At 40.9% G+C, this 27487-nt stretch overlaps 1 protein-coding gene across 2 annotated transcripts in view; it reads left to right on the top strand.

Annotated features, from left to right (window-relative positions):
• Positions 1 to 14047, top strand: part of cttnbp2 (cortactin binding protein 2) — a 128262-nt gene extending 114215 nt beyond the window's left edge. Inside the window, exons 14-23 of one of the 2 annotated variants that reach the window (XM_072386455.1) lie at positions 1586 to 1685; positions 2825 to 3001; positions 4869 to 5041; positions 5364 to 5542; positions 8123 to 8352; positions 8477 to 8662; positions 10449 to 10494; positions 10665 to 10764; positions 12330 to 12437; positions 12850 to 14047. In XM_072386455.1, the coding sequence (XP_072242556.1) occupies positions 1586 to 1685; positions 2825 to 3001; positions 4869 to 5041; positions 5364 to 5542; positions 8123 to 8352; positions 8477 to 8662; positions 10449 to 10494; positions 10665 to 10764; positions 12330 to 12437; positions 12850 to 13188 (1638 nt within the window). In that variant the 3' untranslated portion in view covers positions 13189 to 14047. Of the gene's footprint in view, positions 1 to 1585; positions 1686 to 2824; positions 3002 to 4868; positions 5042 to 5363; positions 5543 to 8122; positions 8353 to 8476; positions 8663 to 10448; positions 10495 to 10664; positions 10765 to 12329; positions 12438 to 12846 lie in introns of both variants that reach the window. The other variant, XM_072386454.1, reaches the window with a different exon arrangement.
• The last annotated feature ends 13440 nt before the right edge of the window (positions 14048 to 27487 follow it).

The raw sequence follows: 27487 nt of genomic DNA, 5'->3' as shown, positions 1-27487 counted from the left end.
ACTTTTTAATAGATGAAGAAAAAATTCCAATAATTAGGGAAAAGGCAGTAAAGAGTTTAGGTAGGTGGTACCAGGCAGACATGAACAATGTAGAGTAAGCAGTGCAGTTTAGGAAAGATGTTGCTGAGGGAATGGATAGCATAGATAAATCAGGGCTTCCAGGAAAGTTGAAGCTGTGGTGTCTGCAGTTTGGATTTTTTCCTGGGTTGATATGGCCACTGTATGTGTATGAGATTCCATTATCTGTTGCAGAAAAAATGGAAAAATTAGTTAGCTTTTACATTAGGAAGTGGCTAGGTGTTCCTGGATGCTTAAGTACTGTGGCACTGTATGGGAAAGGCATACTCCAGCTCCCAGTATCTAGTCTAGTAGAGGAGTTTAAATGTACTAAAGTTAGGACAAAGCTCCTGTTAGCTGGGAATAAAGATGTGGTAGTTGTGAGGTGGTTCTAAATCCCACCAAGGGGAGGAAATGGAATCCAAGATTGGCAGCTCAGGAGGCAGAAGCAACTCTTAGACATACAGAGATGGGTATGTTCAAATAGGCTGGGGAGGCTTGGGGCTTAGCCCAGGCAAACCGGTGTGAAGTAGAGCAGGTCCCAAGGAGAAGAGAAAGGAAGTTGTTGAACGTAGACAGGAGGAAATGTTAAGGAGTACAAAGGCAGTGGCTCAGGTTAAGCAGGGACAGTAGTTGAATTGGGAAGGCTTAGAGAAGAAAAAGCTTAGTTGGAAAAAGCTGTAGAGTATGGAGGAAAGGAGTATTAGATTTTTAATAGGGGTATTAGGTTCTGGGGATTGAACTCCCCATTTGTCACAAGGCTGGGAATACAGTGTGGCAAAAAAGTATTTAGTCAACCACCAATTGTGCAAGTTCACTTAAAAAGATGAGAGAGGCCTGTAATTTTCATCCAAGGTATACCTCAACTATGAGAGACAAAATGAGTAAAAAAAAATCCAGCTTACAGGGAGTTTTCTCTAGCACAAGTTTCTTGTGTTTTCCATGAATGCTGTCGGCACAATGGTAACAATCAGCATTGTTTGAGTCACTGCAGTGTCACATCTGTAGTGTTACCATGGCTATGGTGTTTGTTCCAGAGACAAAGAAATCTGACACAAGCAGAAAGAGACAATGTGGAGCTATGTAATTATGATACGTCCTCATTCGTCTGTTGTATTTCAAGGCAGTGATGAAGGATAAATCTTCTTCCCCAATCATCCTTCATAATGATAACTGAAACGCTGTAAATGTCTTTCTTTTCTTTTAATTTCTGATGTTCTTTCTGCAATTTAGCATCATTAATCTATAATATTAGCAATAGATTATTGTCCATAAATGTGCATTATACTGATATACTACAGAACATACTAAGAAATAAAGAAAGGACATGAGGTAAATGTCCTCAGCTGATTGCAGGGATGTTCCTGGAAAAGCTCTTTTGTGTTCATTTAAATTTTCCTCCTGCCCCATTTCCCTTTGTATGTAGTAGTACATTTCCTTTGTTTCCATGGCAACACGCTCCCATCTTACCTCTTTCTGCCTCTTCACTCATATTCCCGCTCCTTCACTCCCTCTCTTTCTCTACCAGTCCAAGAAGGAGGCTGGAGGGATCAGCTGCGATATAGTGAAGGTGGAGGTGGAAGAAAATCTGACCAAACAGCAGCTGCTGGAGACTTTCATCAACTGCAGTGAGAAAACACACAAGCACATGAAACATTTTTGTTGAAACACATGCATACTCATTTAATAGGTTTATATGTGGTGGATGCTGACATGCATGTACAGAATATAATCTTTTTTTTTGGATTACTTATTTTTAGCTGAAACTAATTATCTATGAAAACTTAGCAAGACTTTTGATCCTAATTATAAAATAATTGTGAGAATTCTTTAAGGCATTCTCACTATTGTTTTCCTGTTTCTCTTTATTATTATTATTCCGTACGTTTTTCGCTGCTCAACCACTCCTGCAATCTTTCACCGATTTCTACAATTTTGGTATCAAAACGTTCAGCTCTTTCAGGAGATTACTGCTATGACTTTTGGTGTTCCTAACTTCTACACTTTTTAAACTATTCAACTTTGATTCAACTTTGTTCCTCATTCACATGAATGGAAAGTGCTTTCAACTCTTTAAAAACTTCCTCCTCTTTCCAACCTAACTACTTCTGCAGATTTTCAGCTAGAGACACCATTCAATTTTTAAACGGGTCACAAGACATTCAGCTATTACCAAATGGGTCAGCGTTTGCAAATATTAAGCCAAGTTTGAAATACGACTGTTTCAAAAACATTTAAAAAAAAAAAAAGATTTTAAAAAATCAAATCAAATCTTCTGTTTTTTCGAAACTGCTTTTTCGCAGCTTTTTCTAGTTCTAAAGTAATCTTTCAGGTACAATTCCAAAAGTTCACTTTTTACAACATGCAATTTGATTCCAAATGTAATATCTTTGCTGGTGATTTTTAGCTACATTTAGCTGAGTGGGGGTCGTCTTACAGCTTACAAGCCTGAGGACATTCACATGTCAACAAACAGTTGGCTGCAGAGTTGGCAAAGTACCTGAAAATTGTGCCGCTCTAGCAGTTATGTCACTGCTACACAATCACTATTAGATTCAGTTAACTTCTCAGTTAATGTCTTGACTGTCTCAGTTGAAACACAACAAAAAGTGCTACTTTAGGCACTTAAGTTAGAATTAGTCTGTCCACTTTGCGTAAAACATACCTATTGTAAAATGCTGAAACACTTTAATTTTCATAAAAGAGTAATTACAAACCAAACACTTTTTAGATTTTTTACTTCACCCCTATCTTCTTCGTTTCTCAGGCTTCCTGGTGCCAGCGGTGAGGTCAGGTTTCAGGGTAGCAGTTGGTCATACTGGTCGCTGTGTGGTGGTGCTGCTGGAAGGACTGGAGAAGGTTTCATCCCTTACAGACCTTCTGGGAGACATCTGCCACAGTCTGGATAAAAGGGGCTCTGCCTCACCGCTGGTCCTGAACACTGGTATGACAGAGGCCAGACTGTGCTTCATGAGACAAAAGCTATAATGAAACATTCATCCACTCATGCAGTCTTTTTTTTTTTTTTTTTAGCTTTAATCGTTTTTAATATCGCTTTGATAGTTTACCTTAAAAGGGACAATGTTTGGACAATTTTGAAGTACTCAAACACGAACCATGTTACTAGCAGTCACAAACTCTGTGTGATGATAGCCGACCGTCACAGAGCACGGAGTAAATAAGCTGTGCTGCAGTGGCGTGCGTCAATGATTTTATCCCAAGTGACCCAGGTGTAGAAAGCCCCCAATAACAACAACACGACAGCTTTGAACTGACAGTGCAATAGTACGCATTCATTCATTCATTCATTCATTCGTCTTATAGTATTGGTGAAATAAAGACAGATAATGCCTTATTTAGAGGCTGTATTGTCTATGCCCCATTCACTCACGTTATATGGATATACGGATCTCTAAATAGCATCTGAAGGACACCGACTTTCACCAAAATGTTAACGATGAGTCAATGGACGTATTTTATGTCAGAAATAAGTTCCAGGTTTAAAAAAAAAAAACTTCCTCTTTAAGTAAGCACTGAGTTATATTTTTATTTTACCTTGTGTATAGAATCACCCTCAGGTAAATCAAGCAAATCATTACGTAATATTGTACGTAATATTCGTAATATTGCTAAAATCAGGAACATCCTGTCTCAGGGTGATGCAGAGAAACTAGTTCATGCATTTGTTACTTCAAGATTGGACTACTGTAATTCCTTATTATTGGGCTGTCCCACATATTCTCTGAAAAGCCTCCAGCTGATCCAAAATGCTGCAGCCAGAGTTCTGATGAGAACTAACAGGAGAGATCATGTTTCTCCAGTTTTAGCTTCTCTTCATTGGCTCCCTGTTAAATTCAGAATAGAATTTAAGATTCTTCTTCTCACATATAAAGCTCTTAATGACCGAGCTCCATCATATCTTAAAGATCTCATTGTAAGATATTTTCCTAACAGAGCACTTCGCTCCCAAACTGCAGGTTTACTTGTTGTTCCCAGAGTTTCTAAAAGTAGAATGGGAGGTAGAGCCTTCAGTTATCAGGCCCCTCTCTTGTGGAATAGGCTGCCAGTAAATGTCCGGGAAGCAGACACCCTTTCCACTTTTAAGATTAGGCTTAAAACTTTCCTTTTTGATAAAGCTTATAGTTAGGGATGGCTCAGGTAATCCTGAAACATCCCATAGTTAAGCTGCTATAGGCTTAGACTGCTGGGGGACCTCATCTGTCACACCTTTCCTCACTTTGCTCTCTTTTTCCCCCTGTTTAATTTCACAATTGATTTTATGTACATGTGACATTATTGTGGTTATTAACTTGTGTTTCCCTGTTCCAACAGATATCCTTTGAATGGCGTTATGGTGTTTTTCCCGCCTCTTTTCTGTCTTCTCAAACCCCAGCTGGTCGAGGCGGATGGCCACCCTTCCTGAGTCTGGTTCTGCCAGAGGTTTCTTCCTGTTAAAAGGGAGTCGTTCCTTTCCACAGTCGCCACAGGCACGCTCAGGACGGGAGATTGGACTGAAGACAAGTTTCGGTGCAATCTGTTGGTTTCCTTAGCTAGGATATTAATTTTTTAATTGGCTCTATATGAATTAATTGGATTATGATTACAATGAATTGAATTCCAATTGGCTTGAATTGGACTATATTACTTAAGTGCCTTGAGATGACAATTGTTGTAATCTGGCACTATATAAATAAAATTGAATTGAATTGAATTGAATTACATGTTGTGAAAAATTCTTTAACTGTCCTTTTTTAACATATGTGACAATTATTCACCAAATAAACATCCCTCCATTTTTATTCATCCCTCAGGTCCCCACCACTTTTGTGAGGACAACTTCTTGATTGCAACACTGTCAAAGCCCAGACTACAGGGATCAGAGCTCCGCCTCCAGCAGCATTTCCGCTGGGTGACTCTTCGCTGGGACCAGGAGCCACTGCATGGTCTTCTGGGAAGGCACCTGCGCAGGAAGCTGCTCTGTAAGGTCAGTCAAAGGAGTAGCTGAAGCTGCCACAGAGATGACACATAATGCAATTTTGCTTGATTCAGTGTTTATGGTTGTTCTTTTTTTTTTTCAAGAAAACAAAATATGAAAAATAACCAAGTGAGCTTGAATGGTCCTGTTTCAGTCAGCAAGACAGATGAGGAGAAATCTTTTATGTTGTCAAGCAGGCTTTATGATCCAGATTCTTGAAAACTTGTGATGTTCCCTATCTTTTGTTACTTTGTTTCATTTCAGCTATTTTCCTCAGCAGAATAAAAAGGAGGAACATTTTTAATATTTTTCTCCTCTATCTCTCCTCCAGATTGGGACAGGAGTTTGGTCACCTGACGGTGTCATGGAGCAGTCAGTGTTGTGGGTGAGCCAGGTTTGGCAACAGCTTAATGCCTGTCTGTCCCATCTGGGGACCCATGAGGCTCTGCTGGGCCCACAACTCTTCCTGTCGTGTCCTGTGGTCCCAAACAATACACAGGCAATTGTCAGGTGTGTCCGACTGTCTTTCCATCTTTTATAGCTGAATCTAAATTTTAAAAAAGTATGTACTGTATTTTCCGCACCATAAGGCGCACCTAAAAGCCTTAAATTTTCCACAAAAAACGGCCATGGACAGATTTTGTAATCCGGTGCACACATATGCGCACCGGATTCCAAAATCTGTCACGGATACCGCCATTTTGAATTTACCGCGGGGAGCGCCAAGCATTAAGCCCCCTCCGCATCACTAACCGCTCTCCCTTCACGCTGCTCACCGCCACGTTCACTTTTGCCGCGCCTCTTCGCTATTGTACATTGGAAAATAATGGCAACTGGCCACTTCTGTCGCTCGCTTTGCATTCGGTGTGAATCCAGGGTTAGGCAGATCCCAGCCATTCACTCTGAATGGGGCAAAGATTGTATGGAGCTTGTACTTGGCGATTGAATCGTGTCATCATTAATGCTTTTGCCCATGTCTCAGTGAGTGCCTGTTCTTCAGTGTGAGATGGGTGATGCAGACCGATGTGCAGTTTATAAGTGTAAAAATGACCGACGATGTTGTCCTTGACCGTCAGACCAATTCCCGCTGACACAGGGACGTAATACATTTGTGCTGGCAGCGATAAACCAATCAGAGAACATTAGGTAATACATACGCCTCATAATCAGGTGCGCCTTATGTATGGGTTAAGTACAGAAATGGACCCCATAATTGAGGGTGTGTTTTATAATCAGGTGAGCCTTATAGTGCGCAAAATACGGTATATTTAGTGCTAAAACTCAGTTTTCGTGTTGAAGTTAGGGTTGGGTTGTGGTTGACTTTGGTATTTTGCTGTTATGCTTAAAGAGAGAATAGGGATAGCATTATGTTGTTGTCCCCATAAAAATAGGAACGCCAGCAAAATCTTAGTCACAGAACAATTCTCCCAAAGTAAAAATGTAAATGGCACAATTCTCACAGGTTTAGTTTATAGAGGTTATGTTAGCAGATACCAGCTAATGATTACAGCTTGACTTTGCAAACAAAAGCTGGCCGCTGTGCTAACATGTTAGCTTTCTCCCCAGCCTTTTCCTCTGTCTCCACAGAGGATATTTACTTCCTCCTTGTAGCAAAACATTTGTAGTATGAGAAAAAAGTTGATTCTGGCACAGATCAGGACTTAAAACTGATAATGTTTCTTTTTTTTAAAAGCTAAGTAGTTTGTACTTGTTTGCTGTTGGCTAGCCAGCACCTGGGAGGTAGTGTTCACTAAATCTTGAGATGTGACTTACTATCTGCATCCAAGAGCATGTTGGTGGTTGATGGGCTTTATTGTTTCAACTGTCTTGAGTGGCTGGTCATATTTCTTGTTTCACAAATGCATATTAAAGAAACCATTCACTTTGAAAATTGGTTTAAAATTCTGTGAAGTATGTTGTTTTTAGTTACAGTTATAGACCTCCCTCTATAGACACTGGCTACATTTACATACACAGCAATATTCTGATGTGAACGATGTGAAAGACCTTAATTTGAAAAAGACACCTTCAATGTAAACAGAATTTTCTGATTACCTGAACCCTTACCCTAATCCTTGACTCTTAATAAAGTCATATTTGGATTTAACAATATGGCAACAGACTGAATAAACTATGTTTAGTATACTGACCTCAGTTGCATGTATAAATGTGTTGGAGTTTTCACATCATCTTGTGACACACACTGCTGCTGCACAACACTGGATCTGCATTCTTTATTGCACAACAGGAAGGCTGTAACCCAAAAGAAAATTAACCTTTTAGGTAAAGTAGTAGCACAAGTAAACTACTGCTCTGTGTTTTGAATGATATGGATATAACTGAGACTTGGGATGGGTGCACACATTGTAATTGTGTAGGAAAATATAATGTGGATGAGTCATTAATCAATGTATATGCTGTTACAAGTAAACCGGAATATGAATGGAATATCCCATCTGCAACTCATGTAAACACATAATCAGCATAATGTATTTGGTAGAACAAGGTCAGAATTTTGCTGTGGATGTACACACAACCACCTTATGAATTTGGAAGCTGGCTTCCCCGACTAATAAAGCGGTCGCCTTGGCATATCACTACTTTGAACAGCCGGCAATGTTTTTAGCAAATATGTTTCACTTTTAGATTGAATTTCTTCTGACACTGGTGTAGCTTTTTGTGAATGTTTTTAATATGTGTCAGCAAGCATTCAAGCAGTGAAGAGCACAAATGGAAGGGAACATTTGAAGGGTTACTGGACTTCAAATGTTACATTTGAAGTCCAGTAACCCTTTGAATTAGGTTTCCAGATAGTTTGCATATTGACAATAACTGAAAAATAGCTTTGATCACAAGGAGTAATAGGAGAGTAAATCACAACACTGTTTTATAAAACACACCCTTCATTTCCAGCCATTTTCTCTCAAAAGCTGCTTACTTAACTGATAACAGCTCAGCACTGACTGTAAATGAAGTTAGAGCAGCTCGATAAAAGTTGATAGACAACGAGTTACAAGAACAAGTTCAAGAGTCTGACCGCGCGTGTGTGTGTGTGTGTGTATGTGTGTGTGTGTGTGTGTGTGTGTACAGGTGGCTGGCACGTCTCTGGAATGCTGTGGTTGTCCCTCGTGTGGAAGAAGCTATCATCTCACGTGTAACAGCCAAGCGCTCTTCTTCCTCTCTTTCTTCACCCGCTTTGTCACAGCAACTGTCTCCTAGTAACAGTGGGCTGAGTGCCGGACAGCAGGCTGTGGTGAAAGCCGCCCTCAGCATCCTGGTCAACAAGGCTGTTCTCCTTGGCTGCCCCCTGCCTCGACATGGTGTGTAGGCGTAGTCGCTGCTGTCAAGTTAAATGGAAATTTGGAAAAAGAAAAAGAGAGGATTGGGAAAGTGATAATAAAAATAGGAAAACATCCTGACGTGCTTCTTTTGCTCAATCCTCAGAAATTGACAGGTACCTACTGGAGTTTAAAGGTAGCGCGTTCCCTCTGTCAGCCCTCAGCTCCTACAGAGGAAGTTGCAACAGAGGTGGAAGAAGGGACAGTAGCAAGATGAGACGGTCCAACACCAGCCCTAGAAAGAAGGGAGGCCCCTCAGTAAACTGGAGCTGCGGTGGTTCCTTTCGAGAGGGTAAGGCCCAGTATGGTTGCTGCGATGGCTTGCGCAAGTGGTGTTGATGACGTCACAATGTCGTGCTGGCCACATTTAGTGGTGCGAGTCAATGCACCAGTAGTTGTAATCTTCTCCATCACAGAGGTGTCGTTGCTACGTGAAGGTTACCGCTAACTACTCTACAGCAACAAAAGTCAAGAAGAAAACAATGCCACTGTCAAGAGCTGGAAGAGCAGCACTGTCATCAATGACTGCTGCAGTATCTGGAAGATGAAATGCTGCTTAGAAACTTGCCGGCAAAATTTCAATAGACGTGATGATGCCCATCTCACCTGGAAATTCCTGAGCATTCTCACCTCTACTTGCATAATAGCTGATGAGCCTGCAGAAGTTGAAATTTTTAATAGGCATGATGCCCATCTCTCCTCCAAATTCCTGAGCATTCTCACCTCTTACATAATAGCTGATGAGCCTCCAGAGGTTGAAATTTCAATAGGCATGACGATGCCCACCTGGCCTCCAAAGTCTCCGTGCATTATGTTCCATGTGTTATCACCATAATTATAGTACTTAGAATATTGTTATAGGACTTTTAAGTGTATTGTGTTACCTTGTCTTTGTTTGTTATGAAAGAGTGTGCTTCAATGGACACACTTTGGAATTGTCGTTGCCTTTCAGGATGCAAAAATAATAATAGATCGGTTTTATATAGCGCTTTTTATAATACTCAAAGCCACTTCCAGTGAATACCAGTGAATGAAACAACAGAAAATTCCCCAAAGTTCTGCCAATCTCCGTCCACGAGTTCTGGGAGTTGACTTGATCCCTATGTTGTTTCAGTGCAGTGTTGTACAGGTGCCTGTACAGAGTTCCTCGCTGAGTCTGGATTTCGAATTGGTCCATCCTGTTTGTCGTTCTCCACACGCGCCAAACTGGTGCACGACTACGCGCCACACCACCTTCTCATGGCGCGCGACAGGCAGAAATAGGTCATTTTGACGTCACACACTGTGAGCGACGCAGCAACCATAAAACAGGCTTTAGAGGCCTTCTCCATCTGTATGCATTCCAGCTGTTTCCAAACGCAGGACTTCACCTTATGATATGATCTGACCTCACAGAAACCATAGCTAGTGCTGTGCTCAGACAATATTTTTTCTCATCAGTGGTTTGGTTACTGAAATACAAATAACTTGTTGGAAGTCAGGCATTGGCTCCAAACCTGCACTGGAACAGCATCTGTTGAAAATATGTTAACATAATATCCACAACAATGCCATGACCCAAAGTTTTCCAGCAGAACATTGCAATGTAAAAAGACAATCAAAGTTCTCCGCTTCCTGTCTGGACAAGATTAACACCCAAATGCCCCAGTAAATACACTTACTTAGTGGACTATGAAGTGCAAAAGGACTGCAAAGATACACTTCCAATCCTGAGAACAAACATGTGGAAATGTTCATGATCAGCTCATTTGAAATAAGATGGACTTTGATATTTAGTGTGGAAATCTTCGAGCTCTGGTTTGGGAGCCTTGTGTTAACAGTCTCCACAGGGAGACACAGTTTAACAGGCTTTACAGGAGCTGATTACCACAATCATTCGAACTATGTCCCTGCTGTTCAGTTTAGTGTGGATGGTTCACGTCATATTTCACATTTGAAAGCAAGTAGTTTTTAATGAATACTGTTGACATAAAGGTCTGCGTAATCTCTGTGAAAGTATGTTGTTGTGGTTTTGGTGGACTGACAGTTTGATGTCTTGTTTTGTTTATAAAGTCATTCATACATGCTCGTGATTGCAGGGTCGCGGTCGAGCTCTGATGTCAGCTTCATCCCAAATGGCCCCAGGTTGGTGTTTTTTGTCTTTTGTTAATGAGCAGCTTTCAGCAGCATTGGTCCAATAGTATAGTGCTGGAAGTGCAGCTTACTTTACAGCCTAATGCGATATTACATTTGTTAAATAGCTCAATAAATTGGTTTTGATGTAAAATAGCCTTACTGTTTTTTTGTTTTTTCAGGGAGCCTGGAGGTCTCCCAGTATTCTCTGATGATGAGACAGATTTGATCAGAGAGCTGCAGACCATGTGCTCCAGCAAGTCAGAGCCAGACATTAGCAAGGTATTGTTATCCACACATACACACACACTCACACTCACACAGTTATGTCTCTTATTACATTTTTTTTCTCCATAAGCTCGCCAATCTTTTCTAAAAGAAAAATTTCTGGAAAATAATTTAGACAAGGAGGTCTGAGTGAAGGTAGTGGACTATTTTTAAAACTGGTGTCCTCTGACAAGTAGAAGAGGAAAAACTGCTGTATTTATTGCTTGAAAAGGGGATTTTTTTGTTGTGTTGTGATACTTTGTTCCATGGCTAATCACCTGGCTACTGTTATAGATAGCTTCCATCACAACAGCACTTCTGTCCTCGGTATCTATGTGAAATCTCTCATTTAGCATTTTCCTTTTTGGTCTTTCACCGTCTAACTCAGCAGTTTGTATAAAAGAAGCACCAGTGCCACGTCTGCGCTGTCACTTCAGTGCAATCTGAATTTTGTTTCATCCATTTTATTTGAAGTTCCAGTCTTATTTTTGACTTAGTAAAACAGGGAAGTAAAGGCCAGAGTTTGTAGAACCTGGATTCTGTAGAATTCCACCAGATGATATTTGTGCAGTCAACATGAAGGTAAAATATAGTTCAGATTGACATTAAATTGGTGAAATTCTCTCAGCAGCCCTTTGGGTTTTTGTGAGCTCAGATCAGCTCACAGCACCTTTCCACACTGGTGGTTCCCTAAGTTAAATGTTTCTGGTTTCTTTCAGGCCTTCAAAACTCTTTTTACAAATTTCCATGTACATTAATTTTGTTTTAACTGATGTAGCTGAAGGTATGGTGTTGGGATAAGGCTCTCATAGTGATTGAACATACCCAGTTGGGACTGATTTTTCTCCACAAAGGATTTCTGCATCACTAATTTGGGATGGACCGCCACAGCAGTAAAGCTTTGCTCACAGTTTGAGTAAAACATTTTCTTTTTTATGTTCCAGTCAGTGAAGAGTTAAGTTCTGAATATGTAAATTACAGCTTTTCTTGAAATTTAACACTGTCATCTTTGCAAATATAGAGACGTTGTGAGTGTCTGGTGCTATGAAGTGGCAGGGAAATGACATTTATGTTTAATGAGCTCCTCTTCTGGTAACATTATGTGGATGAGTATTTATTCATGTGGAAACTCGGTTCTGATATCAGAGGTGAAGTAATTTCAGTTGGGGATATCAATGTTGGAGACTCAACAGGAAGTCTTTGTGGAAAGTCTGTTTGCTCGACCTGCCTGTCAGGCCTTTGATTCTTAAGTTTGAGAAATTCTTTAAAGCTTACTTAACAGCTTCAGAGGTGCAAGTCTGGCAAATGCTGCATTGGCAATCTGAAAGAATTTAATCAGTGTAAAGTTAGATGCAGAGTTGTTTTTTTCCTAGTCAAGAGTTTGTACACACATACATACATACATTTTGAATTAATGTTTGACCAGATTGACTCCTCTATGCCTGAGCAAAAATACCTCATTGGTGCTCTCTGGCTGGTCAAACACACAGTGCAGCCAGGGACTGATGAATCTGTTGTCCCTTTCCTGCACTCCAGGTTTTGCCTGCTGCTCAACTTTTACCCTTATTTTACTTCCACAGATCTCTCAGGCCAAAGACGACTTGGTCCTGTTCTCCAGCTCACCAAGTGAAGAGCTGCCTCCTCAAAAGCCCATCCAAGAAACCGCAGTCCAGCAGCAAACACAGATGGTGAGACCAGGGCCAAAAAAATGGTCATAATATAAATAACGGGCAGTCCAGCATAAAAAGAAATGGCTACTGTATTATGTGTTGAGAAGTGGTTCCTTGAACTTACTTGTAATCTGTGTGCTGATTTAAAAATAAATCAGGCCTTGAGACATATCTGTCTGGTTTAGTTTCAGATATCACTTTACAGCTCCACTTTCTTGTGCAAATATGGTCTCAAGAAAAACTAATTGTGTTTAAAATATAGGTTAACAAGTTGATATATCCCTAGAAGCCATAAAACCAAATATAAAAACAATGCGATTGTGCAAGTGATTCAGTTACGTACATCACTTTCCTGTTGGAGTTTCCCCATCAGTTTAACATGACACTAAAATAGTTCCATCTCAATATTCCCGACCACCTCTTCCAGCAGACCGTAGGTCAGTCCAGCTACAGCTCTATCCAGGCACCTGCTCAGAACAGTGACCGAGGTTCGGGTCTTCGCAGCAAATCGCAGCTTCCCGTCCCAAGCAGCAGAGTGCAGCAGACACGAGTCCTCTCCACTTGCATCAACAACAACAGCAGCAGCAGCAGTCAAATTCAGACACCCCCCAACTGCAGCAGAACCAACACCAAAAGCAGCAGCAGAACAAGGCAGATTCCATCCAACAGCAACAACAACTACTACCGCAGCAGCATCAACGACAACAATCAGTCACACGAGGACATCTGGATCTTCCACAGAGACCTGCATGAAAGCAACAATGACTAAACATCTTTCTCCTCCTCTTTTCTCCCATGACTCCTCTCTGAGCCTCCCTCCAACATGTACCTGACGACCTTTGACTCTTAGTATTTGTACTTGTTATCTGTACGTGTTACACTGTACTACAGTTGTGGGACCATAGTTTTATTCTATTGCAGTATTTGAAAAAAATGTGACTGCTCTGAAAGGACAGTAATGTGGGAAAAAAACTGAAGGTAAAGCAGCATACTTTTTTTTTGTTTGTTGGTTTGTTTTTACTGTTGCCTTAATTCCAGTGTTTCAACCTGCATATTATGGGTACAGTATTCAGATACAGTCTAAGAATTTACTAGATTAAGACAGATGAAGTATTTAACTGGTGGAAACTGGCTCAAAACACTCCTGGCACAGTATTTTTGTCTACTTAAAGTGAAATAGTGTACTGCTACTGTTATAACACCACTGAAGAGTGTTTTTGGATCAAAGAAAGACACAAGCAGGTTTTGATTTTTGTTCTTTTTTTGCTATTAAGTATTTTGAGATATTCAAGTGTTTTATCTGCAAATAGTTGCAAGATTGGTTTTGAATACTGTTGAAATACCAGGGTTCTACCAAATATATTTGTAAATAAGAGTTAGTAAGTTTAAATGCTCTATAGATTGGTGTATGTGGTATGACACTTGTACAGTCATTCAATCTTAAAACTGTTGAGAATAAATAAAAAAAAGTTCAAACAAAATTGTACATAGTGTTTTTAAAATTAGTTTGTTTCTGAACCCTCCACTTGTTTCAAAGCAAATGGGATGTGGCAATAAGTAATAGAACTGTGTAAACACAGGATGTCCTCTGTAAACTGTAAGCCATAAATAAATATTTCAAATGCCCATTTTTTCCCTTGACTCATATTCAGTTGAACCCTAGCAGAGCCCAACAGTGGGCTCCATGGTTTTCATATTGACAGTTGAAGTTTCTGTTTTCAATTACTCATTTCATTTGAAAAAAAAAAACACAGTTTATATATGAATATATAGAGACATTATAAATATATCTATACATATGTACAGGAGAGATTTTCGTCAGCCTATGGATTTGATCTGTATAGCTGTTTGAAGTTTTAAAAAAATGGCACAAATATTAAATAATATTAAGCCTTTACTGTTTTATCTTTTTTTAAATTTAAAATTTTGCATTTCGACTTAAACTCACATTCATTCTGTGCAGGGTCAGGTAGTAACCAATACCCGTAGAAGTCCCTGTTCGCTTAAAGGGGAACTCTGGTAGTTTTAAACCCAGACCTTATTTCTAAGATCATGACATCGAGATCAGTTTGGCGAAAGTCGGCGTCCTTCGGAAGACATTTAGATGACTCGCGATTGGCGTATAGCCATATAACTGAGTGAACGGGGCTTAAACGATGCAGTATCTAAGTAAGGCATTATCTGTCATTATTTCACCAATACTAAGACGAATTAATGAATGAACGAGTGCTATTGCTCTGTTAGCACGTAGCTACTGTTATGTGAACTAAATATAGATGAAATTAAATTAGGTTATTGCACTGTAGTTGACATGAATGAAATGAGTTATTGCACATAGGCTGACCATTTTGATGAATAGATAAGTGTTGCACAGGAAATAGTACAGGAGTTGTAGTGTGTATTGAGCAATTGAATATTCCTCTTCCTCTGTCTTTGTTACCTCCTCCCCACAAGTGAGGAGTTATGCAGTCTGTTGGTCCTGCACTGTGGAAGGAGCAGTCTCCCACTGAACAGGCTCCTCTGGTTGTTGATGACGGTGTGCAGAGGGTGGCTGGCATTGTACACAATGTCCAACAGTTTGTTTAGATTCCATGTCTCTGCCACCGTCACCAGAGGGTCCAGCTTCATGCCAATCACAGAGCCGGCACGGCTGATCAGTTTATTCAGTCTGGATGTGTCCTTCTTTGATGTGCTGCCCCCCAGCACACCACAGTGTAGAAGAGGACACTGGCAACCACAGACATCCACAGCAGTTTGCTGCAGATGTTGAAAGACTGCAGTCTCCTTAGGAAGTACATTCTGCCTTGTGTCTTACCATACAGGTGGCTGGTGTGTGTTGACCAGTCCAGTTTATTGTCCACCCACAGCCCAAGGTATTTGTAGGAGTCCACACTCTCCACCTCAGCTTCCTCTAGTAGGACTGGTCTCAGCTTCAATCTGGTCCTCCCAAAGTCTATGACCAGCTCCTTTGTCTTAGAGGTGTTGAGCTCTAGGTAGTTTGTGCGGCACCAAACAGCAAAGTCCCCCACCAGACTCTGATACTCCTCCTCTCTGTCGTCCCTGATGCATCCAACGATGGCTGTGTCATCGGCTTACTTCTGTATGTGACACAGCTCTGAGTTGTGGCAGACGTCAGAAGAGGGGCCAGCACTGTGCCCTGAGGGGCTCTAGTGCTGCTGACCACAGCGTCAGACATGGTGTCCTTCAGTCTGACATACTGTGGCCTGTCGGTGAGGTACCTGGAGATCCAGGCCACCAGGTGGGAGTCCACTCCCATCCTGTTCAATTTATCTTGAAGCATAGGGGGCTGAAAAGTATTAAAGGCACTGGAGAAGTCCAAGAAGAGAATCCTTGCTGTGCCTCTTCCCTTGTCCAGATGGGAGTGGACGCGATGTAGCAGGTAGAGGATGGCATGGGCTGGTTGAACCTGTTAAACCTGTTAAAGAAGTTGTTCTGTTCATGCGCCCTATCCACTGTCCCCCCCACGGCTCTGGTCTTTGTTTTGTGGCCTGTGATGGTCCTCATACCTACCCAGACCTCCCTCATGTTGTTCTCCGTCAGCTTCTGCTTGAGGACAGTTTTGACTTCCCGTGTTACCCATGGCTTGTTATTAGGGTAACAGCGGACAGTTTTAACATGGGAGACCACATCTGCGCAGAAGTTCAGGTAATCTGTCAGACCGTGTGTCAGCCCCTCTATGTCCTCATCATGCTGGTTGATTAGCACATCCCAGTCTGTGGTGTTGTAACAGTCTCTCAGGGCACTTTCCATCTCAGGGGACCTTCTGATGGAGCAAGTTGTTAAGGGCTGCTTTCGGACCAGGGGGGTGTAAAGTGGCTGTAGGTGAACCAGTTTGTGATCAGACTTCCCCAGTGGGGGGAGGGGTGGGACTCTGTATGCATCCCTCACATTAGCATACAGCAAATCAATTGTCCTGTTGTTTCTTGTGGGACAGTCTAAAACCTGGTGAAAAACAGTCAAAGTAGAGTCCAAAGTTGCGTGGTTGAAGTCCCCAGGAATGATCATAAAAGCCTCAGGATGCTGTGTCTGTAGCCTCATTATGACAGAGTGGATCTTCTCACAGGCAGTAAACAGGGATGTAAACACAGATGGTGATCACGTGACTGAACTCCCTCGGCAGATAATATGGCCGCGGGCTAACAGCAAGCAGCTCGAGGTCCCGGCAACACCACACCGTCTTCACAGAGATATGTCCTGGGTTACACCTGCGGTTGTTGACATACATGATGAGTCCCCCACCTTTGCTTTTCCTGCTCACTTTCGTGTCTCTATCGACTCTCACAGCAGTGAATCTCAGCAGGTCCACGTTAGCATCTGGTACGAGGTGGTTTAGCCATGTCTCCGTAAAGCTGAACAAGCTGCTCTCCCTGTAGATCCGCTGGTCGTTCAGTGCGGACAGATCGTCGACCTTATTCGGCAGCTTCACATTCCCCATGATTACGGAGGGAATCGTCGGTTTTTAGCGCCTCCTGTTGTCTGCTAGCTTAGCCTTTAGCTTAGTCCCGACCTTGCAGCCCCTGGTACTCCTCCTCAGCTCCGCCGGGATGGGGTGTTGTATCCCGGCTCGTCCCTTTGCTTGTCAAGCCAGCTGTTCCTCTCTCGAATAAGTGGGAAAACTGGCTCCTGGTGGCATGTTAAAGTTGAAAGTATCCATGGGATACACAAAAAGCACACAATTTCTTCACAAGAAGAGCAGAAAGTAGAAAGAAGCGATTAAAAAGTTTTTAAAAAAACAGCTCAACAATTGGAGAGCTACTGGAGAGGCAATCGTCTTCCACAGCGCTCAGTAGAGGAGTTTATTCTTCTCTTGAGAGTTTAGTTCCGCTTTACTACAGCACATATTTATTTCTCGAAGTAAGTTGCTTTCATATTCCCTTTTTTTCCTGCCAAGTTCTTTGCTAAATTTAAAAGTAAATTGTCTTATCTTAAATTTAGTCAATTCCCATCTAGCCATATAATTTCTGATCGATTCATTATTTTCATTTTATTTAACCAATTCTCTAATCTGATCACAACAGTCTTCATTCTTTAGCAATCTGGCATTAAATTTCCAATACCCTTTATTCCCATCTTCTGTCATTGCGGGTCCTAAAACTAAATCTATAAAACTGATCAGTTAAGGGTGCTTTAGAAATTCTAGTGTGTAAGGTATTTCTCAGAATGTCATCACATGCAATAATCGATTCTGGACTTGTTACCCCCATTGGGCTTAACCCATGAATAACTTTCGACATCTGGGTTGAGACATCTCCATGCATCAGTTAAATTATCATTTGTCATAAAACTTTTAACAATGTCATTACAATGTGGTTTACCCAGTCTTGGAGGCATCCTATCCACCCATTCATCCGGAGTCATGTTCCAGTCTCCTCCAACTAAAACAAAGTTATTGGGGTACAACACTTTAAGCTCTAATATCATATTTGTTATATTTTCCATGAGTTTCTTATTTTGTCCATCATTATACCCGTAAATGTTTGTTGTAATAAGAAACAGACTTTCAACCTTCAATACCACCGTTAGCCAATGACCATCTACATCATCTCTATGAGTTATAATTTCTCCAGGGCATTTATTGAAACAAACTGCTACGCTTCCCGAACGATTGGAGCCATGGTTAAATAAGATCTTGTCTCCCCATTGATTAGTCCAAAAAGCTATGTTCACATCAGCCGAATGAGTCTCTTGCAAAAATAAACACTGAGATCTTTGCCCTTTACAAAACAAAAAAGTGCTTTCCTTTTCACAATGTCTTTCAGGCCCCTAACGTTCAATGAACCAAAAGAAATGTCAACATTTTCCATGAACAGTAAACAAAAACAAAAAAAAGATAAACGATAAATGAAACCCGTGTTTACTCCGTCCACTTGGATAAGTGATTTTAACCTAAACCTTAATAGAGTATAATAGCATATCATGTCCCTTTACAAACGTTTACACCGTATCACTGTCATATTTAATTTTTCCACCCGTCATCTCCAATCCGACGGCCGTCTATGTATTGTAATGGAAAATTTATTCTTATATGCATTGTATTGAGTGTTACTGTATATGACCTGCAAATGACCGAGCTGCAAGGTACCACCCTGCCCTGTTTTCTGAAATTCCTCTTTACAATGGTGGGCTTGTTATAATGAGATAGCTGCACTTTAGGTGGGACACGGTTAGACTGGTATATACGACTGTGTCTGGGTAACCTCAACTGATGGTTGGGAAGGAAAGTTAGAAGAACAATCAACTATACCCAAAGACAGATGACGTGATGAGCGGGCAATATAACTGTGTGTTTTTGCTTCTGTGGTCAGAGCAACTCTGTATTCTGTACTTTGTTGTTCTCTCTTGCAAGATATTATTATTAAAGCCGCTTATCTCTTCAGAAGAAACTAAGTGACTCTGTGCATTACTAAATTTCCACCACAGTATCCATGTGGGCCCCTAAAGAAAGCCAGCTTTCCAGCACGCCACGCTTGTTCAATTTGTGGCCACAAGCGTCTTCTCTCCTCCCAGTCCTCCCATGGCAACATTTCAGCAAAACAAAACAGATGCCTTTATCCCTGCAGACCTGCGAGTTCTTAGTCCGACGCCAGATTTCTTCTTTCACCCATCTCTTTGCAAACACAATGACGATATGTCTGACTTTGTTATCCATCTTTCTCCCGTTCTATGGATGACGTCGACTGCATCCTCCTTCGACTCCAGATCTGGTGCGATTTTCCGGATTTCGATGACTTGCTCTCTGATGTTCTCATCTCTTTTTTCTTCCAAACCTTTAATTTGACACCACCACCTCATCCTGTATCTCTCTTGCTCTCTCACTCTGTCTTTGAGTTCGCTGTTATCTTTACAAAGTTGGTCGTTTTGTTTCTTTAAGTCTTGAACTTTCTTTTTGCATTCTTTCATCTCCTTTCATCTCTTATGAGTTTGGCCGGTTTAATTAGTTTCTGTGCATCCATGATGTTTCTTCACAGTGGACTTTCAACAACTTCAAAATAAACTTTGGGACTAAGTCAGACAAGCTCCAAAAAACGCGACTGCTCAACCCGCCATCTTGCCGGAAGTCCCTTTTGTGTCCAATTTGACAGCTCTCCTCAGTTTCGCTATGGCGGCACACACCTCACATTTGAACAAGATGTAGAGACAACGACTGGTTGCGACCCATATTTATTACCCTCAACAGTATTTTGTCCCCTAACCTCTGCAAAACACCTGTCCCAACTCATGTTCCTGGATATTTATATATTTTTGATCCACAATCCCTCTCCCTAGCCGAGACAGCCTGAAGGCTTTTAAGAACACGGATGCCTACCAGTATGCTGTTGCTGGATGAATGAAGGAATCACAGATATGGCACATAAGAAATTATGTCATCACAGCACATGCAAATAATTCAATAACAGTTTTAAATGTGTGGTTTCGGTACTAGTTTACTGTCAACGTTATCCTTCTTAGCTGTTAGCTTCAGCGCTAAAAACTCACTAGTTTGTTTACATTCCCATTTTAGCTCGTTGCCAGCTGACATCCATGCTTTATCATCCATGAAGGTTTTCCTCCTACTCCACTTGTTCTGGTAAAGTGACAACGCTGTAACCTGAGTGCTGTGGGCAGACAAAAATATGGCGGCGCGAAAATACAGTGACGTCATGTGGTCCTGATACATAGATATATACGTAAATGCCGCCTCTGTTGCCGTGCTGTCCATTGGAACGATACGTCAACACGGCCACCATCTTGGGATGGGGGAAGCCATGTCTGCTTACTGCATGAGTCAACCGAGCCAGAGGTCTATCAACGATTAAAGTCACAACTCACTCTCAATTTCAATCCTTTTGGTTTAATATAAACTTCAGACATATATTTGTGATACCACATAGATTAGTTTTTATAGGATTTTATTTATATCATACATAGATCATAGATCATACATTAGAAATGTGATTATTTAGTGAATGATTTCAGGTATTTAAGGATAACTCTATCATGTGTTGTTGTTTTAAAAAAAAACAGTATATCTTCTATGTTAATAGAACTGAGCATTTTAACATCAGGAAGGTTGTTTTAAGAAAGTTTTTAAACTGTTTTTAAAAGTTTATATGAGGGTTCATTCAATCGGAACAATTTCTAATAGTGTATTTTATTATCATTTAGTGGGCAATGCGTTGTGTTAGTGAAATATTAAGATTATATGAGAATTTGTCATGACACTAACTTTGCTAAGATGGTCAGAAAAATTAAAAAGCAATGGTTTCGCTCCTTCCTTTAAACGAATTGACTGTCCAGTCCTGTCAAAGTGTTGTGGTTTAAAGTGACAGCTGCAGACGACTGAACGGTCCTTTGGGATAAAACCTCTCCTCCTGAGTGCTGCTGCCCATGCTCAGTTCGACGTGCTTATATAGCTACCATTCAGGTACATAACTTACGTTAGCAGCTAACGTTTCTGTTACTACTATGAGAGTCGGCACAACTATGGGTGACACTGCTCTCTCAGCGGTGGTGGGTGTGGGAGACTCTGATTACCCCCAAGGTACCTACCTATATTTGTGTAACTCACAAGAAACGTGTTCATACAGTAACCTAGTGCAGAAGTGCGCCGGGGAAAAGGTGAGGCTGATTAAGACATTTCACACTTTACGCATGGGGTTACATTTGCACACAGAGATGATCAGGGGCTTGTTAGAAAGATCTTAAGCTGTTGTTTAACCAGCAAAAAACAGCAAGTCACTAACTTTAACCACCAACTATGATGATGATGTGAAGACGGGATAGAAATTGGGGGCGCACGTGCTCAATGCATGTCACAGGGAATAATATTAGGACAATTACATGAATAAAGTTACTCACCAACAAGCCACCCATTGCGCACAGTGCCAGCTTGTAGTCTGTTCCCAACAATTATGTTACTGAATGTATGAATTGTGCGCTGTACCAGGCCACCCCCACAAAGCATTTGCGCATCACATACGATCTGTACATTGATGGAAGGAAAATGTTTCCTGTTGACAAATTTATCATGTGATTGGCTTTTATAGCACTGTGTGTGCAGATGATCGCTCTGATTACATTAGGAAAACCGGCTCTCGCTTCAAATTGCGCTTCAATGTTGGCCTGTTTAACTGCATTGTGGGAATTTGATATACCTGCTGAGATGCAGATAATTCCGTCCCACTCGGCTGGCATGGCTTGGCTCAGGGTCGACTGGTACAGTTCCAATAGGTCGGCCAGCTCCCTCTGGAATGCCCCGGTTGCTTAAACCCCAGTGTACACATCACCTGGCACAAGCAGCGCATGGCTCCTTGCTGTGTTGTCCTCCAGCGCCGGCCACAGCTCTACGCACAGTTCCAGGAGGATTGCCCTCAAAACGGCTGATGAGCCAGTTGTCATCATGTGCCTGCAAATCCTGTCAGTCTCTGAACACACACTTTCTTCCAATTGCACCATTTACAATGTCTTCCAATACCACTAAAGCAGCCATTGTTTTCAATGGTATGCATTGCAACACTTTGCGCATGCTTTTATATCCACTCATGTAATTGCAGACACGTGTGTTAACTGTTCATGTGTCTCAAATGTGCACATCACTCATTCTGAGGACAAATTATGTTCATATATTTATTATAACAGTATCAGAAAATTATATAGTAATATAGTTATACTATGAGAAAAGCTGCAAGAATAAAAGGTTCATGTGATGGAGGAGGATTCCTCCTATCTTTTGGTTTTCATAACACAAGAAAAACTCGTTTTCCCATAACACTGAATGGCTAGTAATGTCCTTTTCTCATAAGATTATGTGGCCAGCAAACTTAAACAATATAAATAGCAATAGTACCATTTTGTGAGTCAGACAACTCTGAGCCAGCTTCCTGACAGGTTGTGCGGACTTGTCTCTTGCAAGAAATAAATGTTTTGTGTTAATCGCATCCAACGACTCTGAGCCTAATTTTGCCAAACAGTTTCCCAACATCACCTCTAAGTGTCGCCAAAGACTCAATAGCTGTAGAAAAGTGCGTACGACAACCCTGAAGTTGGCATGAGGCACCGCACATTTCCATGGTCATTTCGCTCTTGATACAGCTGATCGTTAACGTGAAAAAGTGTGTACGCCGTTTTTTTGTGTATAAGCACCCTTTGTACATGAGGACCCTGGTGATTGTTGACTCCGTCTGGGACCCAATCAAGGACTTCTCCATAGCAACCTGCTGTGGTATCACAATGACATCCTGTGAACTGAAACACTGGTTGAGAGCCACACATAGCAACTCTCTGGGCTTACCCCCATCCCACGTCTTCTAGTTGTTTTTGCGGTATTATGTGTGAAGCGAGCAAATGTTTGCTTATGTTTTGAGTTATATGTTGGATGGTGAGCTTATGTTTGCTGTTCTTGATGTTGCTGAGATTTTTTTTCCCGGCCCCACATTGTACTCCCCAAAGAGCATAGTCTGGAGGCTGTATTTGTTTTCCCTCTCCTCTTGTCCCCTGTCCCCCTTTTTCTCCCTTTCCCCCCCTTTTGCAACTCTTTAATTGTGCGCATGTGCGTTAGCTGCAAGCTACCTGTTGCAAAATGGATTTCCCCCTCAGGGGATTAATAAAGTATTTTCTGATTCTGATTCTCTGATTCTGAAGCTTTCGGTAGAAAGCAAAATGCCGAAACAGTGTGCATATGGGACTTGCAAGTCCAACAGTCGATATCCAAGAAGTTTGGAGAGTGGCGTTGAATTCTGCAGCCATGCGTGTCAATGAAGTCGTCCCAGTAGAGGTGTGTGTAGAATTCCCTCAGTTAGCTCTCCTACAGCTGCAAGTAGCCACATAACAGTAGCTATGTGCTAACAGAGCAATAGTACGCGTTCGTTCATTCATTCATCTTAAAGTATTGGTGAAATAAAGACAGATAATGCATTATTTAGAGGCTGCATCTTCTTTGCCCCGTTCACTCAGTTATATGGATCGCAAGTTATTTAAATAGCTTCTGAAGGAATCCGACTTTCGCTAAACTGTGCTCGGTGAGTAGATAAACGTATTTCATGCCAGAAATAAGGTCTAGGTTTAAAAATACCGGAGTTCTCCTTTAACAAAGACGTCTCTGTTAAACCTTGAGCCACTTTGTAATATTTAAGCAAAATAAATACTAACAGATAGAGGCAAGTTCTGACATACTGATATCTTTTAGTATTTTGTGAAGGGACGACCTACAACTTACTTTCCAAATCCTGTGGCTGCTCTTTCCTCTTCTTCCTTATATATATAAGAATATGTATTGAATATTTATCTTCCTTATATAAGAATATATATTGAGTTACCCTGCTGTACAAGAACATTGTTGTTCTTCAATGTGCTGGTTTTTTATTTGAACACGTGTGATGCCTGGCACTTACATTGAGAGCGGTATACTTTTCCCTCTATTGTGTGTTCCTCTTTGTTTGTGTCTCCATGTTTGTTTTGTGACTTCCTGTTTTATTTTGGAAATTAACTCCTCTTGTTTCAGATTCCTTGCCCTTCCTCATGTGTCACCAGTCTGATCGTCTTCCCTGATTCCTGATTGAGTCCACTTGTTCCTCACTTCCCTCATGTCTACTTATGGTCTTCGTCTCCCTTTGTCCTGTGCCAGTGTGTCATGTCTGATCGTCCTGCTCACAAGCCCGTTTTCCATAGTTTTCCAAGTCTTTTGTCATAGTCAAGTCTGTCTAGTACCTCCTAAGAGTGATTTTTAGTTGGCTTATTGGCATTTTGGATTTCTGGTTTCTCATAGACTAGTTTTGCTGTTATTTTCTAGTTCCTCATTAAGAGAGATTTTGGTTGGCCTTTTGTCATTTAGTATTTAATATCACTTGAGTTAAGTCAGAGCTTTTCTAGTTTTGTTGTTATTTCCTTATTCCTAATTAAGAGGGATTTTTGGTTGGCCTTTTGCAATGTAGTATTTTCATAGCTCCTATAGTATAGTAGAGCCTTTCCCGATCATCCCTCTTTGGAGATGTTTTTTGTTCCTTGGGATTTCCTTTTTTTGAAGAATAAAGTTTGTCAGTTGAACCTGTACTCTGCGTCCGAGTCCTCTTTGAGAGTTCCCTTCTTGACAGTTTGACCTTTGCAAACATTTAATTTGGTGAACGTATCTTTCAAACGCATATTGCAGACCTTTTTGTCTGCTTCTCTGTGACACCTCTGAAAAATTTTGCCAGAAAATTTCAGATAATTCCTGAGGAATATGACTTAACGTTACCGGTAAAAACTCCATGTTTCTCGCTCTAGGAGGGAAAGCTTGACTGGCGTAGCAACAGTAACCAAGGGGGGTGGGGCTTAGCGAAGGGTCATAACGACTATATCCATCTGAATTCTGTAGCGTAAGCCTACATCATGCCCCGCCTCCGCGAATCAAACTCCGGAAACCGCGAGAAGAAAGTCGGAGTAGAACAGAAGGAGATGAAGAGCTGAGAGTTTTATGGAATGAGAGTCTAGCGGAGAGTCTTTGAAAATAGCAGGAGAGGAAGTTGAGATGGAAGAAAAAGGTCCGAACACAGACAGAAAGAGAAGAATGTAGTAGAAAGATACGTTTTGCGTTTTTTGTTCGTCCGTAATTTTGTCTCTTTAAATTCTGCTGCTGCACGCATCCTCACCTATTTTGCTCAACAAGAGAGTCAGCGTTAAGCTTGCTCTCTTTTTGTCAATCTTTTGTGAATTTAAGTTCACCTCATCAGAGTTGGTCAGCAACCAAACCCAACTAGACCCTGGACAATTTTGTCATTATTTGCGGTAAATTCCTGTAGGCTACACCACCCTGTTCGTTTTCTGAGCCACCAGAAGCCCCTCTGACGCAGGAGAGCGACCGGTCCAGGCCACTTTAATTAAAGTCCCCGAAAGTCAACCACAACGAAGCCTGCGAGACGTGGAACAGAGAGAGACCCAGTTGGACCCGCTGGCGATTACCTGTGGTTCGGAGCCGACTTAACAGTAAGATCTGCCTGTTCTTACATTTCAGGCGGTGTGCGGTGGGTGTCGAGAGAATTCACTGTTAGAATGATAAATTAATTCAAGCTGTTTGCCTTTAAATTCAAATAGTAACAAACCTAGACTATTTGAATGATTCCGGTATCCATCCATCCCCTGCTCTTAGTTCTTTTCAATTCACTAAGTGTTTCTTATATAATCATCCATATTCAAAGCATTTCTACTGTTGTCTTAAGGTTCATGTCTTTGGTCATATCATGTTAATAAATGGTTCATATATATACATATAAAATCAACCGGTTTTTGTGTATGTGTTCTTTATGTATTTATGAGTCCAACAATTCACGAGTAGTGACTATATGAGACTGGAATTTATTAATTATTGATTATTAATTTAACATACTAGAATCGTAAGATTCTGTCTTTTTCCTTCGGTTGAAGGTGGTGCCCAAAAACGAGGTCAAATAAGGCTTATTCAGATAGTCAGAACTTTCAAATAAATCCTTATATTTTATCACATCGCTATGTGTGTCCGCTATATATAGCATACTATTTGAATATCAGACTACTAATAATCGGTATTGGTATCAGCCCTGAAAAAAACATATTGGTCTATCTGTAGTTCCTTTTACACTTATTTTTTTCAATGAATGTTGGAAGACATTTAAATTGCCTTGTTTTGAAAAGTGTAATAAAATAAACAATGGAATAAACTGGCTTGTGACTGTTGTACTGCTCTACAACTCATGAATTTGTCTGCCGCTTGTCATAATTGCTCGTAGTAACATAAAACTACAAGCAATTCACGGGAAAAAAAAACCTTTTACTCACCGTACCAGCTGCGGAGGCGAAACGTTGCATGATGGGATATCTTGTTAGTGACCATCAGATGTTCACTACATTTCGCGGTGAATTGTGGGATACATTCAGTGCACTGTATAGTGAACATTAATAATCACTAAATATTCAGATACCACTACAAAATGGTGTGGTCACTATATAGTGCACTATATAGTGATTAGAGAATAATTTCGGATACAGCCTGTGTGTAGCCAATGCTAGTGGCCCAGCCTCCCCCCACAGAGACAAAGACACTGGATGACTGACAAGAGGGTTCACTCCGTTTATTCCGCTATGGAACAAACGCGCCCAAGTGCTGAGACCGAGCACAGAGTGAACCCTCTTGTCATCCAGTCTGCTTGGAGGCGAGAGACGAGGAAAACAAACGCATGCACATGGCAAGTTAATTTTTAATTTTAATTTGTCTGCCTTAATTGATTTATTGATTATCGGCCCCGGCCTACTTACCAGTGGATTTATGATAAGGAACTCTTTGTGTGACTATTGTTGGTGAAAAATAGTGCGATTATTAAGGGAAAAAAAAAAAATTTAGGGATTATTTAACTAACAACTGTTAGACCAATGAGGTTAAATTGAACTTCATTTAAATAAGACGTTTGCAAATAATAGTGAGTTTTAAAAAGTGAAGTGAGTATGGAACAGGACATGTTTAACTGTAACCCACTCTTCCAGTGAAGTCTAGTATTAAAGTTAATATACAGCTAATATCTGCAAGACCGATTAAGTTTAATTAATAAATGTGTGATACTTAATTAAGATCTGCAAAAACTTTGCTATTTTTTGCAACTGCAGCTAAGTACCCGAGAGCAGCCTTTAACTAAACTGTGTAAGATTGCAATGAGAAACCTGTGATATGACGATACATTTATGTAGGGGCATTGCTATTGAAAAAAACGTTGCTATTTGAAGCGCAGCTAAGTACCAAAGGGAGTAGCCTTTAACTAAAGACTGTATAATTGTTTCAGATTAACCCATGATAAGTAACATAAAACCAGTTAAGTTAAAGGTGAGCGAGTCCATAGTCTGTGTGAGAAGACTACAGGGAATAAATAACTCCGTGCAGCACATTAAAAGGGGAATCTTTCTTAAGAAAGTTTGCGATTCGGGATCGCAATAAGTAAATCCATCTTTCTTTCTTTGTTTGCTTGTTTGTTGCAGTGTTGTTGTTATGTTTGCTATGTATGTATAAAATTGAGTTGAAGTGGTGGTGAAACAGCTGCTGAAGGTGAGCAAACCTTGTGGTTTAGTTG

Source organism: Leuresthes tenuis, unplaced genomic scaffold (assembly GCF_036924035.1).
Source record: "Leuresthes tenuis unplaced genomic scaffold, fLeuTen1.0.hap1 SCAF_5, whole genome shotgun sequence".
Lineage (NCBI taxonomy): Eukaryota > Metazoa > Chordata > Actinopteri > Atheriniformes > Atherinopsidae > Leuresthes > Leuresthes tenuis.
Note: the sequence above shows the minus strand (reverse complement) of the source record. Positions and strands in the feature narration are given on the sequence as shown.